Genomic DNA, 17,614 nt, shown 5'->3' on the forward strand with positions numbered 1-17,614 from the left:
AAGACCAGTTCCAGAAAGAAACTTATTTAGAGTACTTGATACATGCATGCATAATCCCGGTCGCCACTGGATATGGACATCCAAGCAAGCGGGGAGCTTGTAAATGAGAAAAACCTTTGAACTACCTAGTGCACCCTCGCAATGACAGTACTGAAACAAATAAACAGCATACCACCTTATGCACGCAAAAATTGTGTTCGTTGAAGGAGATAAGGGTGGTCCTACAGCACTACCAACCAATGTATAGCCGATAGGTTTATCAGATAATAAATTGTGTTATCTAAATTCAGGTAGCCAACTCGTAAATAGGCGTAAGTTGAATTTTTTTATTGAATCACTGAAAATTATGAGACAGCAGTTAGCAGCCCTGGCCGCTAACTGATTGAAGGTGCTCAAGCATAATTCTGGGGCTAGAAATATTGCACGAAATGTTAGTCACTTGGAACAATCCCGCACGCTCGCGGGCTTCCTACGCACATGAACGCAAAGTGAAATAGGATTGGTAATAGTTTTGAATTATTTAGCTGTCATTAATCATACCGTAGACAGCGCACTGCATATTCGTAAAACATGCGTGACATTACCAGCGTCAATAGATAAAAAATGAAGGCGAAGGTGAGCATTGAATTTTGCTGTAGAGGATTTATTGACTCGCTTCGCATAACATAGATTCCGTCATGTGCAATTGGCTCTTCACGGTTCTCGTTTCATCGATTAGAACTCTTACTACGTGCTGCAGAATGTCGGCTTACTCTCTTCTCGCACTACGGCATTCGGTGCTACGTGACCCTTCAATGCCGGGCTGCGCCGCACTGAGCAGCTCTCTCGGTGTTTTCTTTTTTTTCATATCTGCTCTGAAATCTCTTATTAGCCTCATCGTCAAGGTTAAGGCGCAGCGCTTTATTACAGTTTGGCCAATGCCCACCGTCAGCGCCAACTCCGGTTTTGCTCCTTTACGGAGTCATGTGGAATAACAAAATGGTCCCAAACTTTTTGTATTTAGTTTCCCCGTAGAGCATACCGTGAAGGCATACGTTTTGTATAAAAGGGCCCACGAACTGCACAGATTCAGCAGTTGGCTCAACAGCAGCTCTAAAGTCACCATGGTAAGCAAGCCTGTCTTTCTGATCCCTCTAGATCCAAAGAAAGCTTCTGATAATTTCCATCATTAAAACGCAGGCAATGTAGTTTTTGTTATGCAGAACATTCTAATTACACAAGTAGGACGTATGATTCATTCATTCTTCAATTGTCAACACCACTTGGTAGCTAGTTATGATGTAAAACATCTCAGCAGGTTAACCAGAGACTTTTGCTTATTTTGTGCCACACTACAGGTTGCAGGATGCTCGAAGAACTATGTAATAGAGCTTTAAATTGCTTCTGACTCAAATTATGGAACATTTCGCAAGTTTTCTGATTTATCCAGATAATGTTCTTTTGCAATAACTTTAATAGCAAAAAATCAATGAAAAATATATTATCTGCGCAGGTTAGAGGTACAGCACTTGATGAAATTTTCTTTCAGAACTAAATTAGAAAATAGCACTGCATATCAAAATAGCACTGGACATCAAAAAAGCTGAACCTACGTTGCTGTGTCTCCAGAGCCCTAAGAACAACCTCAGCAAAGAGCGTAGCCTAATCACATAAACCCGCAACGCTGCAGATCCGTGCCTGCGTCCTCTTGGCTCTTGCCACCAGCGCTTTCGCTGGCTACACCGGCTACGGCCTGGGCTACGGTCTGGGCTATGGCGGTCTTGGTTACGGCTACGGTCTCGGCCACGCCTACGGTGGTCTTGGATACGGCTACGGTCTCGGCCACGCCTACGGTGGTCTTGGATACGGTTACGGTCTCGGCTACGCCGGCTATGCTCCAGCTGTCCACACCGTCGCCCACGCTGCTCCAGCTGTCGCTACCGTTGCTCACGCCCCAGTCGCCACTTACGCTGCTGCTCCAGTTGTTGCCGCTGCTCCAGCCGTGACCAAGGTTGCTACCACCTACCACGCCCCAGCTGTCGCCACCGTGGCTCACGCTCCAGTTGCCGCTTACGCTGCTGCTCCAGCCGTCGCCACCTACGCCACTGCCGTCCACCACGCCCCAGCTGTGGCCACTGTGGCTCATGCTGCCCCAGTTGTTGCCGGCTACCACGCCGCTCCAGTGTACAACTACGGTGTTGGCACTCTCGGCTATGGTGTTGGCCACTACGGTTACGGTCACGGTCTCCTCGGCTATGGCCTGAACTACGGCTACGGCCTTGGCTCTCCCTACCACTATGGTGCCCTTCTCCGCAAGAAGAAGTGTGAGTATACATTTTTCTAATTCAGCCAGTAGACGCACATAATGAAAAAAAAAAAACGCTATGTCAATTTCATTGCGTTAGTATATACAGCCAAATTTAAACACTAAAAAAGCTGTGTTGGCTGTCCTGAGAAAATTTGTATACCTGTTTTTATTTTCAGGGATAGACAATATCGCGTTCGATTCAACGAAAAAAAAATATTAAGAAAGTGATGCTAAATGCTTTGAATATTCGGGCAAGTGGTGTCGTCTCGGTTGACTAACAATGTCGTTATTTTCTTGCTTTTCGCAGAAACCATCCAACTGCAACTTATTTCACAAAGAAGACAAGTTATAGGCATCTCCTTCAACCTCGCGCCATTTTCAACTATGGACGCACGGGAATAAAAAATTGTTCATCAAAACAAATCCATTTCTGCTGGCATTCTTTCATTGTGTGTTTCTCTATATAAGGTGAAGTCCAAGCAAGCAAGGTGCTGTTTTGGGGACTGACGTTTACTTCAATATGCTGAACCTTTACTGCGCTTCATCGCTTTCTAGTACAGGAGGAACCGTCTTAGAGGTATCGCATGTGGCACAGATTTTTATTAAAGCGACAAATTTCTTTCGCTCTTCCCCTCACGATGCGGTTTGTAAATGTCTGGCCGTTTACTGCCAATTGGGGGATATTGGGTGTCCCTAGGTGCTACTATGCGCCAAATGAAATTACCAGCAAAATGGCGTCTATAACCATTGCACATATGCATTTCTAAAGCGGACCGATGCGTTACTCTAGTGGCGAATGATAAAATATTCTCCTATTTACTTATTTGTTTTTATTTTGCCATTGAGTATTTGCCAGTGGGTGAAATCGAGAGCCTGACGAAAGCTTGTCTGGTCGAGGAGGATCATGGTAAACAAAACCGACAACAACCACGCAACTTAAGCTTGAAAAGCAAACAAACAAGACGTTTGAGGTTGTGTGTCTGTGCTCTTTCTTGGACAATCCTCCCGTACGAACATGCTCCACAACTCGTGAATCTCGTCAATGTTGCCAACTCGTCCATCAAAGCGAAGCCAAACCAGTCTTAGAGCGCATCTTTTAGGCGCCCGTTCCTGTGGCTAGCGTCGGCAGTTGGCTCTTTCCCTCGACGTCGCCAAGTGAACGAACACAGCGGAAGATGAAAGCGAACGCAGAGCACAGCGTGAGTAAAAAAGCGTAGTGCAGCGCAAGACTTGCGACGACCGCTAAGAGATGGCGCTAGAGGAGCGCACCGTCTATGGATCCGCGGCAGCGGCAACAGAAGCTGTTGCATGTTTTCTTTGTGAACTCACGGTCTGCTGAAGCGAAAGGCACACGATTTTCTGGCCGGCGACCGTGTTGCAAGCTTGGTTTGAGCACGGCGTCCCGTTGGCGAGCGGCGTCCAGCTGTCGTGCCACTTCGGCGACGGTACGAGCGTTTCGCTCCCGACTGCGTAGTGTTTTGGGCAGCCAGTTGAATTCCGACGCGCTCAGCTTCAGGAATTCGAGTGGCAGAGTTCGAAGCCTGCGCCGCGAACTGACGAAGGCATTCTTCATCACGCTGGCGTGTCTCTCGCCGTACCACAGCGAGATTCACCCGTCGACGCCGCTGCCTTTCTGCGCCACTTAGCGCAGCAGTTTTCTTAGTTGGTGTAATCGCAAGCGAAGCAGTAGACGGCGTGTAAGCACTGCTGATGTATGCTGAATCTGCGCTCCGTATGCGACGTGGTTCCACAGGCGAATCTGACGCGAATGACAAACCGTGAGCGGAAAGTGCCAACACCAGGCTATACCACGTTGGATTTAGCCTCCGTTACGCTGTGACTACCGAAGCGCTGCATGTCGGCACTCGTTAGTGTCACGCTGCAGTGCTTCGCTTCACCGCTCCTTGATGGCGGTGCCACCACTGTCAACATAACGCATTTTACTCGTTGGCGGGGAACGCCACGTCCGTTACATCCGTAACGGAAGTTCATCGCACATTCCGGCATAAAACACTTTCGTGTTAAAAAAGAATCAGAAAGTTCGCCTTCTCGCATAACCTTCGGCGCAAGCGTTTCCCTGTAATATCAAGATTGAATAAGCTGCAGTGCCGGTAAACGGCAATGAGTGGTGTGATTATATCGTATAGCGCCGCGCGTCGGGGCTCTGCCAGTCACTGATCGGTGCGATGCCCCATGATATCGCGCAATGAAAACACGCATAAAGCTGCGCTCAAATTTCGCGTTAGGGATTATCATAACTGCCGATGCAATTTTTCAAGCGTATTAGTAGTAACCAAAGCTTCGCTTCGCACGGATTCCCACACAGGCGTTGGATGTGTCTGCAATAACAACGGGGCCGGATTGCAGACGTCTGAGAAGAACAGCAAACGCAAGGAAAGCAAAGAAGAATGCAGGGGCATTATATCCAAACTGTTCTGAAGAAAAGTGATGCATGTAAATATGTCATATATATATATATATATATATATATATATATTGTTACGCTAAAGCTACGGCAAGGACACAAGAAGAGGAGAACGAAGTGCGCTTGTCATCGCAGCGGCGTGGTGTCGGAGCGGCGCCCTTTCATTAGTTCATCTTTAAAAGAAACGCACCCCAACGTAACAGCTCTTTGTATTATATATATATATATATATATATATATATATATATATATACTTGTATATATAGATTATATATATATAAATGTGTGTGTGTATGCGTGCGTGCGTGCGTGTTTGTGGGGGGGGTTACTACATACATAATGGCCTGAGAGACGTTTACACAGCTACGGCTTATAAATTTATTGACCAAAGCTGATTCTTCCGGGATTTCTTCCTTAACGAGTATTGTTTAGAGGTAACACCACATTTTTCCCCAGTATAAATGAAATCTTGTATGAGTGAAGCCCCTGCCAAGCCTTCCCGGCTTGCGATTCCTGACAGTCTACTAGAAGTTCGAGTGCGGAGCGTGATAAGCAAGTAAAGTCTTGCTCCTCAACAATCACTGAAAGAAAAATGTGTAAAGCACACCTTTCCTCCGTTTTTCTTATCCTTTATATGTCAACATCGAGGGAACACCTTGACAGATGACACATGAGAGAATTTCATGTGTCAACATCGAGAGAGTACTTTGCTGACTGGGAGGCTAGTTGTGTAGCCGATAGGATTACAGCGAAATACCATGGTTCAACTTTTCCCAGGCCTTACTATCACTCTCCACAAACTTTGCCTAATTTGATAGTGTCAAGAACATTCGGACTCGAATCGTCTAGGCTCGACCATCAGATAATGGTCGACAAGGGAAGCGTCACGCGCTAAAAAGATTCATGCCATTGTTGGATGCTTTTGCATCCCGTCTTCTCTCTTCGGGTGTCGCCTGTGCAGATGTTATACGCAGGCATCACAGAGTTCTGCTAGGGGTGGCGTCACCATACATTAGATTGCTCTGACAAAACGCATGTTCTTCACTCGGCTTTCCCGTAAGTTCAAAGTACGTGCTACCACCTTGCTGAATTTTTTTAGTACGTCCTCAGAGTTGTTTTTAATTATATAGAACAACAATGGGCCTTAAACGTCAGTGTTTAAACAAAAATCAACGGGCGTTGGTCTCTTTTTTGCCAAACATTACGTCTCTCATTTCTAATTTACTGATAATAGTTCTATTTATTGCCGCCTATCTTCATTCCGCCACGCCTTTGGGAATGGTATCGAGAACCACGCTAATATGCCCATAGAATAATCAATATTGAGGAAGAGCTAAAAAAATTATTCCGAATAGCAACAGGCTGAGTCACAACTTTATAGCATTGTATAAATACAAGGGACATTTTCTTTTCTGCAACCATTGAAAGAACACCGCGAAATATACCCAATACATCGCGAAAGAAGGTACGACATACAGACACGGACGCAAGATAACCGGACCACACAAACGCCTAGTTTCTATAATAGTCTTGAATTTCCCTTTCTTGAAATGACTATCACGTGCAGTACTGTTCCTGTAGAAATTTATTAAATAACCGACATGCCTTGCTCTTGGCGTATCAAGTTAGGCGACCTGCCGTAGTAGCCCAGTAGCTATGGCGTTGCGCAGTTGAGGTTGAGGTCGTGGGTTCGACACCAGCCGCGGCGACGGCGTTCTGTATAAGGCGGCCGAATGCATACACGATCGCGTACCGTGCACTGGGTTCTTGGTAAAGAGCCGCAGGTGGTCGAAAGCATCCGTATCCCCGCAATACGACATGCCTCATAATTATGTCTTGGCACCGTCACGCAAGATCCGTTTCTTTTTTTAATTTTTCTCCAATTACACGCAAAAAAGGCGTATAATAAATAAGTTGAACCTAATTAGGAATCCAGACATCAACTAGAATGCTTTTTTATTATTATTCGCTGATTATGCTATTGCTACTTTTTTGCTTTTGGGCTGCTTACCTTCAAGAAATAACCTGGTATTATTCACCATGTTTAGTAACCAAGAAGTTAGAGACTGTGGTCTCACGACTCTACATGCTTGTATACTAAAACTCGCTCGTAAAAGCTTTCTTCTGATAATTTTTTGTGTGAGAAAACAATCAGCAAGAATTAAGCTAACTCTAAACACCAAAATGAGTTCGGTGCAGCCGCCGCAACTTTCCGTCAGCCGCCCTAAGCTAAGCACGGGGAAATGAACCAATCGTAGACGCCGGTACTGCCCTCCTCGCCCAGTTATCTGTTTTCATGGTGCTAGCTCGGGACCACTGCAACCTTCTCTACTTGCGTGCGCACCTGGACTCTTTCCAGCCAATTAGGTGAGAACAACATTCCAAGGTAGGCACTGCTGTTTGCTATCAAAGCAAACAAAAGTGACCTTCTGTAAACGAGGAGAGTGTTTGATTGGGCGGTTCAAACAACGCTGGCGTTCACCGCCAGATGTTTGCGTCAGCGGTTACGTAACTTTGACGCCAGGAGATTGGAATGATGTCAGAGTGGAATAGTTTGACATTATACTGCCCATAGATGCATGGTCTTTCCCGTGAAAATGCGTCATGTTCCCAAAGAATGCTCATCTGATTAAAGGTGGGTTTTCACGTGAAGTTTTGTTAGTGTATATGCGGCGATGGGGGGCAACAACAGTAACAGTTACGTCAAATGCGAAATCTATCTTTATGCTCTCCTTATTCATAGAGAACACCGCTTTGTAATATGTTTTTCCACTGGTGTTCTCTGAGCCTATTCATCGCTTCGGCCTCTCTTTTGGGAAGACGTGTGACACATAGATTAGATTTTTTTAAACGATTAACATGCGTTTATATAAATCACACAAAGGGCCCTGCGACAGCGCAGCCGTTACTTTAGGTGCCCACCTACTACACTGCCTTAATGCACCATCTGCTCCTGATAGTTCTTATTGCGTTTGAAATACGCACGCCACAGTGGTTTTAATAAATCAGGGGCGAGATTCACAAAACCTTTCTTTCGTGTGTTGCCTTTGCCATTGGTTGGCCGCCTTTGCTAATGACATGTCTGGCATCCGGTTTGGCTAAAATTCTTTCTTACGAAAAATTCTAGAGTAAGAAGTTTTTGTGAATTGGGGCCCACATGGTGCGGCATTGAGAAATCACCTGCGATGGTGCAGGTGGGAACAATAAAATTCGCATGACCATTTTTACCAGCTCCTTTCTCGATGAATACAGTTGTTTCTTGTGAAGTTGCCATTTCTGGTTTCTTTATTCACTCTGTTTGCCACATTCGGGCTTTTTGAGGTTTTATTATTGCATTACTGAATCCAGTCAAACACGTGTGAGTGAGGCTAATTGTATTCCGAGATCTTTTTTTTTTCCTTTTGAAGCAAACACAGTGTAACACCTCACGCTATCCTCCTACAACTGGAGGCATATATTTCCAAGAGGCACCTTACTTTGGGAAGGCACTGAACCGAGCCCAAAGAGCGGTGAAAAGAATGCCGAGTTTGCTAGCTTGAGAAACATTAATGACTGCAGATTTGTGAGAGCAGAATGGTGCGTCTCTCGTGCCTAGAAAATGTAAGCTGCCAATGTGCGCAAAGCGTTCAAGCGACTTGAAGATTCGCAACGTTTGTGGTTTCTGCCCAAACCATCACACGGGAACTGATGATTAGCAGCGTAAAGGAAAAAAAAGGGGGACGGCAACTTTCGAGCACGGCGCTTTTTTAAGCCCCTCTTTCAAGGGAGCTAGAGTGTGGTGTTCCTTCCGCCTCGAAATTCAGTATTGTCTTTATTGTGTCTTTCAATACATACATCTACAGATACTGTTCATCAGTCTCTTCTGTAGCACTGTATGTATTCTGGCATAACCTTCCAGCCAATACTGGTGTAAATTCTTTTAAAAATAAGAGAACCTCCAAGTGAATGAGAGAATAATACCAACTGCTCATTTCAGGAGCCCCAACGGAAAGCGTGTGGTAGTGTTTCGTTGTCCTTAAATATATATATATACAGGGTGTTTCAGCAAACACTTTCAAAATTTAGTTAAGGTTGCCTGTGGCAGACAGCGCAATTCTAGTTAATGAGCTGGTCTACTCGAAGAGGCGGACATCACTTGCACAAAAAATTGAAATGCATAATCGACTTATTAAGAAAAATTCACTAATTAAGTTTTCAAATCAATACCTGATGGCCCATATTGCAATTTACAAATTGTAGCCATGGAGTTCGCGAGGCTAATCCACTTAGAATTCATTCTCAAGATGACACCAGTTTCGAGATATTAATTCCCGAACTTTGCGGAGAAATGCATTGGCGTTCCAGTTAATTTTGAGCTTCAATGCATGAAGTGACGTTTTTTAAGAACCTAACTGGAACGCCAATGCATTTCTCCGCAAAGTTCGGGAATTAATATCTCGAAACTGGTGTCATCTTGAGAATGAATTCTAAGTGGATTAGCCTCGCGAACTCCATGGCTACAATTTGTAAATTGCAATATGGGCCATCAGGTAATGATCACCTGATCATCAGGTAATCAGCTCCGCAAAGTTCTGGAATTAATATCTCGAAACTGGTGTCATCCCGAGAATTCGTTCCAAGTGGATCCACCTTGCGAACTCCACGGCTATAATTTGTAAATTGCAATATGGGCCACCAGGCAATTAGTTAAAAACTTAATTAGTGAATTTTTGTTAATTATTTGATTATGCATTTCAATTTTTTGTGCAAGTAATGTCCGCCTCTTCGAGTAGACCAGCTCATGAACTAGAATTGTGCTATCGGCCACTAGCAACCTTTAAGAATTTTTGAAAGTGTTCGCTGAAACACCCTGTATATATATATATATATATATATATATATATATATTCAGTAAATTATATAAGTGCTAACCCACTTCATAGATTGCTCATCGATTCCCACAAATCCGGGGTCAGCATAACTTCTCCCTGATCCTGTGAATTTATTGTCCTTTCATATATATGTGAATTGGTTTCCGTGATTGAGTATACGTAGTTAATGAGTTAGCAAGGCATGTCTTGCAACGACTTCATGTGTGTTCTGTAATTTGGTGCTCATGTCGTTTCTGACAATAATTTGAAAGCCTGGTTTTATGCAAGTGTTACTGGGCCTGGCTTACGGGCTTTGAAGCAGGATTTAACCTAATACTACCCTATGGCGTTGTAAGTTTAAGATACCGTACAAACCTGAATATAGGTCGAGTTAGATATAGGTCGACCCCTTACCTTGAAATGAAAAAGAAGACAAAGAATCCCTATACGGAAGTATTTTTGCTACAGAGCTACAGGTTTTCAATGAATATGCGGCACTGTCACCGGTAGAAGGCACGCGCTTGCTGCATCTCGAATTTTGGTGTCTTGTAACCCCTTCCATAACAAAACAGTAAGTTAGGTGACTTGGAGATTTATGAACAATAAATGCCATCAAACGATTCCTCTCCATGCCGAGAACAAGTAGGAACAGTCACCAACGAATGAGTACAATTAACCACATAGTCAGCAGGATGGGAATGCCTGTATTGCTGTCGCTATTTGCCTTGGCGCCGCCGAGTGCCATTTCACTAGCTGCCACGCCGTCCGCCAGCTGCCGCAAAGGGTTTTGGTTCGGGATGGAGCACAGCTACGTTGGCGCAGCAAGAAACCCCCTCAATAAAGCTAAATTTAGCGACAATCCCTCCTCACCCGGCCTCTCTGTCTCCTAATAGCCCACACTTTTCCTGGTCGTTCGTTCTCGTAGATTGCTGTTTCGCTACGTGGCGCGCGTAGTGACTATTGCATTTGCGTGTAACGCGTTGGTTTGTTTCATTATAATATGTTTAAGGGTTACCCGTGTTAAGAATAATTAATAGTTGGGGCCAGTTGGTCTTGCATTGCTCATAAAACAGATTACCACCCCAAAAAGACAATTCACATGAAGACAAGCGCTACTGACAACTGTCTATACAGCGGGAGAGGCTTCATTTATGTGTCACCTTGTCACGAGTCATGATGCGCCTCTAGCTTTTCTGCCACCAATAAGATTTCCCAGCTTCGCCATCGAATTTGTTTTGAAAGGCGACAAGGCTGCCGCAAAACGCATGAGAAACCCTTCTTTAAGTACTCCCCAGGTGTGGTTTATGTCATCGTTATGTTATGCGGGAAATGGTATATCGTCGGAAGCGAACGTTGCAGCTCAACATCAAAGCCACTATACCGCCGCGGCAAGTTAAAGGAACACTTGGATTTTTCGTGCAATTAAAGCACATTGAAATTTCCAACGCGTGTTTTAGAACACAGAAAGTTCTATTCAGTGTAGTTAGGAACAAAGTGGCTGTCTATTTCTAAGACCAGGAGCTTACAAAGGACATATTTTCTTGTGTTTGTAAAAATAGACCGACCTTAATTCAGGTAACAGACTTCGGGCGCTATACCGTAAAATGATTTGAAACTGTTTTGATTACAGTTTCTGCAATCAGCCTCCACGATCGGTCAAAACATTTTCGGGCCACTCCGAACTTCGCCTGTCTGTCACACGACGTCACGAAAACCGCGATAGCTCCCCATCTGATATAATGTGTACATACTGATTATGCATTATCCAACCGCACAAAAGAAAAATAATCATTCCTGATTGGACGCCTTTTCACCATTATTGCTATTGGTCTAATGTTTCCTGGCTACGCCCACCTCCCCTGTCTGTCACGCGACCTCACAAAACCACGAAAACTGACCACATCAAGGCCACGTGTACACGAAAAAAAAAAACGTGCATTAAAATGCTGAACAAAACTGCAATTTTTTCTGAATAGCGACAGACTGCCCTGTTCCGAAAGGAATAGAAGGTGGCGGCCCGCCAATCGCTCAGGCCCTCGCTATATATATATATATATATATATATATATATATATATATATATATACACACTCGCACCTGCCGGAGAGCATGCATATATTCGTGCATGATAAACCTTGTTGCGTGGCAGTCAAACGTTATCGAGCCTTTCGGCAGGCATACGACATCGCTTTGCCAACTCTGCCTTGCTGAGGATCTGTTTCAACGGCATTCTTATCCTTCCGTTGCACGCCACCGCGTTTTTCGACCAGCCACCGCAAGCTAAGTAAGGCGAAGCGAACCAATCGGAGAAGCCGGCCCCATACTCTTCATGCTTTTGTCAATTTTCACTCTGCTGGCTCGGCCCCATCGAAACCCTCTCCACTAGAGCGTGCTCCTCGCCTCTTGTCAGCCAATTAGATAAGAAAAACCGCTGAGTGTAGACAATGTTCTGGTTTTGAAAGCGCACAAAGGTGACCTCCTATAAACGAGGAGTGTTTGAGTGGGTTGTTCAGACAACGCTGCGGGTCACCGCCCGATGCTTGCGTCGGTGGTTACGTAAATTTGACGTCAGGAGTTTGGAGTCAAAACAGTTTGGAATCATTTTACGTTATAGTGCCCGCTTTATTATAGTATATGGCTGCATAGTATATGGCTGAGGAGAGGGGATAACATTGTATGCTGCTCGCTCTCCTGCACCAATTTGCTTATAGGATAAAGGGCAGTACTCATTCTTAAAAAAAGAACGCTTATATGTAATAACGTAAGTGGTAAAATAGCCTCGTCTACGTTCCTAAACGTGTTACGTTGAAGCCTTATTTCGGCATTGTAAGTCGAGGGGCACTGAGCTCGATATTTTGCCGAATTCCTTGGTTCTTGTTTTCATTGAAAGAAACAGTGACAAATATCTATCAAGACGCAATATTTGCAAAGGGTAAAAAATAAATGGTGTTGAAATCTAGGAATTTAAATATATTCGTAACAAAACGTACTTTCAATAAGCAAAGACGTACCAAGTATTTATCATTTTTATACAATGTAAAATACAACGTTTGCACAGCGTCCATTAGGGGAAAAAATTAGTTACACGACTCCATACATGCATATAATACCGTTCGCAAATGAATGTCGGGCAAACTGACCACATTAAAAAAATCAAAGCTGAATGTGCAGCCCATGCACACTGAATCAAAGCCAACGCAACGAACCCAAGAAATGCTGAGCGACCTGATGTGCTGCATATGTGATTTCACTGCATGTTGAAGATTGTGTTTTTTGAAAGTTGAAGCTGAATGAAGACGCATTTCGTTAAGTTGCATAGCCTTTATTTTTGATCATGTAGCCATTCATTACACGCACACAGTCACACTTTCAAGGACGACTCTGCATTTACACAGTATTGCCTTTTGATAGCTGTGGTAGACGGTCAGGATCTGCCGTTGCCGATACACGGGATCGGCCTTACGAGCACGATCGCGCTCGCGCTTACGTTCGTGTACGGCAGCCTCTACCGTGTGCTACACCCGCGCCCTACCCATGGTTGACGGCCGGGAATGCATTGCGTGACGCGCGTGATGCAATGCAGATATATGCAGTTCGTCTGGGTAGCGTGGCGTTGCAGCTCCCATTTTTCTTATCGGTACAACTGCGAATGTAAACTATAGGGTTCTACGATGCGTATGACGTGCGCCGTTTTATTGTGTGCGCACATGCACAGATAGTTCCATTGTGTAAGTTGGCTTTCCTGCACTACGTTTTCAGTGCTCACGGACGAATCAGTGAGACATAGAAAGCTTCGTTTGAATTAGACACAGCTTTGAATTATCTAGTACTCCCTGACAACGAGCTGCCGTGGTGGGTCTTGATATTGCGATACGAAGCACCAAGGGGCGGGAGTTCCACAGAAAGGTAAATAAGAACAATCAATGTACCTTTTTTGTGGTCATAGAGCGTAAACTTGACCAAAAAACAACTATAGAACAATATTTTAGTTGTAAATATGACAATAAAGTAATAAATAATTTTTTATTGCTTTGGGTGAGCCATTCACAACAGATAACTGTCTATAGTTAAAAAAAACATTACTAGAGACTACACCCTGTGTTACCCTAATAAAATTAGAATACCTAGGCACCAAAACTACCTAGAAAATATTATACGTTGCATATTACAGGGCTGTTTCATAACCTGCCAATGGCACGCAAGACAGAGGCACTATGAGGACTGACCAAAAGGCGAGAATCAACAAGATGCTTCACCAAATTAGGAGCGCATGACACCGGCAGAATCACTGTTAAATTTATCCGAAAAACTGGTTGACCCTGGACTGCTGGTTGCAACTGTATTGCAGGCTGCCGTTGCACGCCTCCCTTTGAAATTAGAGCATGATATCGCCTTAAGGCTTACAAAGAACTATCGACGTTTTTAAAGAAAGTGCTTCGAGTTTCCAAGAGTTTCAAGATACTCAGGCATAATTCTTAGGTTAGAAAGATCCCACGAAACCTACAGTCCCAGCGGAAAAAAAGATTAGCACGAGTTACTGGTGGCCGCAGTGACATATTACATTTTCCATAGCAGGAGTGGCCGTCAGAAAGCGTGGCGTGATTTTGCCGTTCCGGCCACCAGTCGCTTCTGCTAATCTTTTTTTCGCTAGGGGGACTGTACATCACTTGCAAACATCCGCAACGCTTGCCCACTTACTATGCAGATAAATGCACTGCGAATTATTATTGTCATAATTTTGAATTCTCAGCTGTGAATAACTAATCCGTGTGCACTACACTGTGTGTACAGTAAATAGAGTGACATTACACGTGTCGAGGAATAAAATGAAGACGATTGCATGCATCGCATTTAGTTCTTGAGAGTTTATCCAACTCTTCGAATATCAAAGATTCCAACATGTGCGATTCGGCCTTCATTAATTTTTATTCTATTTTAACACTTACTACGTGCCGCACGATACCGGCTTACCCTTCCCCGGGCAACTGCCTTTGGTGCGTTCTGACCCTCCACTGTACGGCTGACCAGCATTACTGCAGGTATCGCATTTCTTTCTTTTTTTTTCCCACTCTTCTCTCCATACACCCACAAGCGTCCTCGTCAAGGTTAAGGCGCGGTGCTTCATTACAGTTCAGCCAACGTACACCGTGAATGCCAAGTCGGGTTTCACTCGCTTACTGATACATGCGGAATAACAAAATGATCTCAGCATCTCCTTTCTTTATTTTGTTGCTACAATGTACTGTTTTAGTTTTAGCTAGGAATATACCATGACGAAATAATTTTTTGTATAAAAGGGCACACGAATTTCCCACCTTTAGCAGTTGGCCTAACAGCAGCTCTAAAGTCACCATGGTAAGCAAGCCTGTTGCTCCCCGTCCCTCCGTAGCCGAAGAAAGCATGTTAACATTGCGTCAATGAAAAAGAGCTCTTGATATAGTTTTTTTATGCAGAAAGTTCTAATTTAAGAACGCATGTGCAAAAGTAAGGCAACTTACTTATCCTTGGATATACAACATGAACTTGATAATTAATCAGAATGTAAAAACATCTGAACATACTTTGATCTCAACGTTTTTTTTTTATTATTTTGTAGTGTACGGTAGGTTGTAGTATGTTCTGGGAAATATGTGTTAAGTTTTTAAATGTTTCTAAAGTTTGATGCCATTAGGGAGTTTACTGTTGTACCTTGATGAGGTTCACGAGAAACAACTTCATAGAGAATTTATCAATGCCTGCCATATTATCTGTTTGGGTTTGGCTCCAAGAAATGGAAAGCCTTGTGATAAAAGAAAACAGAAAATCACAATGGCCATGACAAGAAGAACTCTCTCATTACATTAAAGAGTCTCAAAAATACAAGCAGCCTTGCTTTATCTCCACCGTGAAAAGAACGTTTTCACAAAAAGCGCAGATTGATCAGATAAACTCAAAACGCTGCAGATCCGTGCCTGCGTCCTCTTGGCTCTTGCCACCAGCGCTTTCGCTGGCTACACCGGCTACGGTCCTGGGCTACGGTCTGGGCTATGGCGGTCTTGGATACGGCTACGGTCTCGGCCACGCCTACGGTGGTCTTGGATATGGCTACGGTCTCGGCCACGCCTACGGTGGTCTTGGATACGGCTACGGTCTCGGCTATGCCGGATATGCTCCAGCTGTGCACACCGTCGCCCATGCTGCTCCAGCCGTCGCAACCGTTGCACACGCCCCAGTCGCCGCTTACGCTGCTGCTCCAGTTGTTGCCGCTGCTCCAGCCGTGACCAGGGTGGCCGCCTACCACGCCGCCCCGGCTGTTGCCACTTATGCCGCTGCCCCAGCTGTCGCCACCTACGCCGCTGCTCCAGCCGTGACCAAGGTTGCTACCACCTACCACGCCCCAGCTGTCGCCACCGTAGCTCACGCTCCAGTGGCCGCTTACGCTGCTGCCCCAGCCGTCGCCTCCTACGCCACCGCCGTCCACCACGCCCCAGCTGTAGCCACTGTCGCTCATGCTGCCCCAGTTGTTGCCGGCTACCACGCCGCTCCAGTGTACAACTACGGTGTTGGCACCCTCGGCTACGGTGTTGGCCACTACGGTTACGGTCACGGACTCCTCGGCTATGGCCTGAACTACGGCTACGGCCTTGGCTCTCCCTACCACTATGGTGCCCTTCTGCGCAAGAAGAAGTGTGAGTATACAATTGTTCTATTTCGGATGGTAGAAAAATGTAGTGTATGCATTGATAATAATTCCATTACTTTGGTGATGTCAGCGTCTTGTCGATGCAAAAAAAAATGCTTTGGTGGCGCTGAAATTTAGTGAATACTTGTTCTCATCGTATTGATAGCCAATAGCGCGTTCGGTTCTGCCCAAAATCAATTTCACTAACGATATCTTGCTTTCTTTTTGATTCTCGCAGAAACCATTCAACTGGAAGTTATTTGAAGGAAAGAAGCTATGCGCATCTGCAGCATTCTTGCGCCATCGTCGACCATGGGTGCAATGAAATAATAAAGTTGTGCTGCACAACAATTTTATCTCGCCTCCCTTTCTTTTCTTGCGTGTTTCGCTGTATGAGCTATAGCACATGTCAGATGTCCATGCGCCGTTTTAGGCACTGGCCGCTGCTTCGGTACGTTGAGCTTTCATTGCACTGTCTCGTTTGCTTGTACAAGAGCAATAGCCTAGAACGTATTGCAATTCGCATGGAATGTTTACTGCGCAAGCGCGGAAAGCCAGTCACGTTGTATTGACCCTTTTCGCGGTGTTCCCGTGGGCGCTGCCATGTTTGATCACGTGATGACGCATCCATTGCTTGCCTCAGCTGCCTCCATTGCCTCCGTGTTTACAGCGGACCGCTCTATTTTCACCGCCTTCATATGTTTCAGCTAGAACCGATCACCTTTTCAAAGTAGGCTTACCATTGTGTCGCACTAACTTATATAATGATTCTTTCATCCAAAGTACAAGCACTGAATGGAACCACCTTCCCTCCTCCGTTGATGCCATTGCAGATGCAGAACGTTTGAAGGTCGCCTTGGAAAATACCTTGTAACTCATTATCTGTTATTTCACTGCATACGTTTGTAATCATACCAGTCCTTTCTGTAGTGCCTTCGGGCCTTGAAAGTATTTATAATACATAAATAAACAAATACATAAATAAATATGTATTCCAATCTATCACAGCTTATCGCTTAGGAATTGAATCAGAATCAGTGTGTTTTGCTCTTAAATCTTTATTTGGCAAATACTTATAGTAAATTCCACTGGCGGACCTGGAGCAAGTTTTTTTGCTCCGCGGCTTGGAATTTGAATTCCACTGGCGGATCCAGAGCAAGATCGCATATTCCACTGGGCGATTTGGGGCAACTTGCTCCGCGACGGAGCGCTCCGCGTTGATCCGTCTTATAGAGCCGGATTTCGCCGGAACTTCAGCGACTAGGCGCCGTCACTTCCGGAACAATCGGGTACGTCGGTTGCTTGCAGCGCTTTTTCAAGCGCTGTCTGGTAACCCTGTGGCGTTGTTTACAGTTCTGAAATGGCGTCGTTCGACCCTGCCGGATTGCTCG

The 17,614-nt window shown here is 44.8% G+C and overlaps 1 protein-coding gene across 1 annotated transcript; it reads left to right on the top strand.

The window, feature by feature from the left end:
- The first annotated feature begins 993 nt into the window (after positions 1-993).
- Positions 994-16,361, top strand: LOC119444853 (shematrin-like protein 1). The gene is made up of 3 exons (XM_037709195.2): positions 994-1,106; positions 1,670-2,303; positions 15,541-16,361. Exons 1-3 carry the CDS (start codon positions 1,104-1,106, stop codon positions 16,359-16,361), a joined length of 1,458 nt encoding a protein of 485 aa, XP_037565123.2. The 5' UTR covers positions 994-1,103.
- The last annotated feature ends 1,253 nt before the right edge of the window (positions 16,362-17,614 follow it).

This window comes from Dermacentor silvarum, chromosome 3 (genome assembly GCF_013339745.2).
Source record: "Dermacentor silvarum isolate Dsil-2018 chromosome 3, BIME_Dsil_1.4, whole genome shotgun sequence".
NCBI lineage: Eukaryota > Metazoa > Arthropoda > Arachnida > Ixodida > Ixodidae > Dermacentor > Dermacentor silvarum.

Coding starts and splice junctions, on each gene's coding strand:
- LOC119444853 (XM_037709195.2), top strand. Junction 2,304..15,540: donor CCTTCTCCGCAAGAAGAAGT/GTGAGTATACAT, acceptor TCTTGCCACCAG/CGCTTTCGCTGGCTACACCG.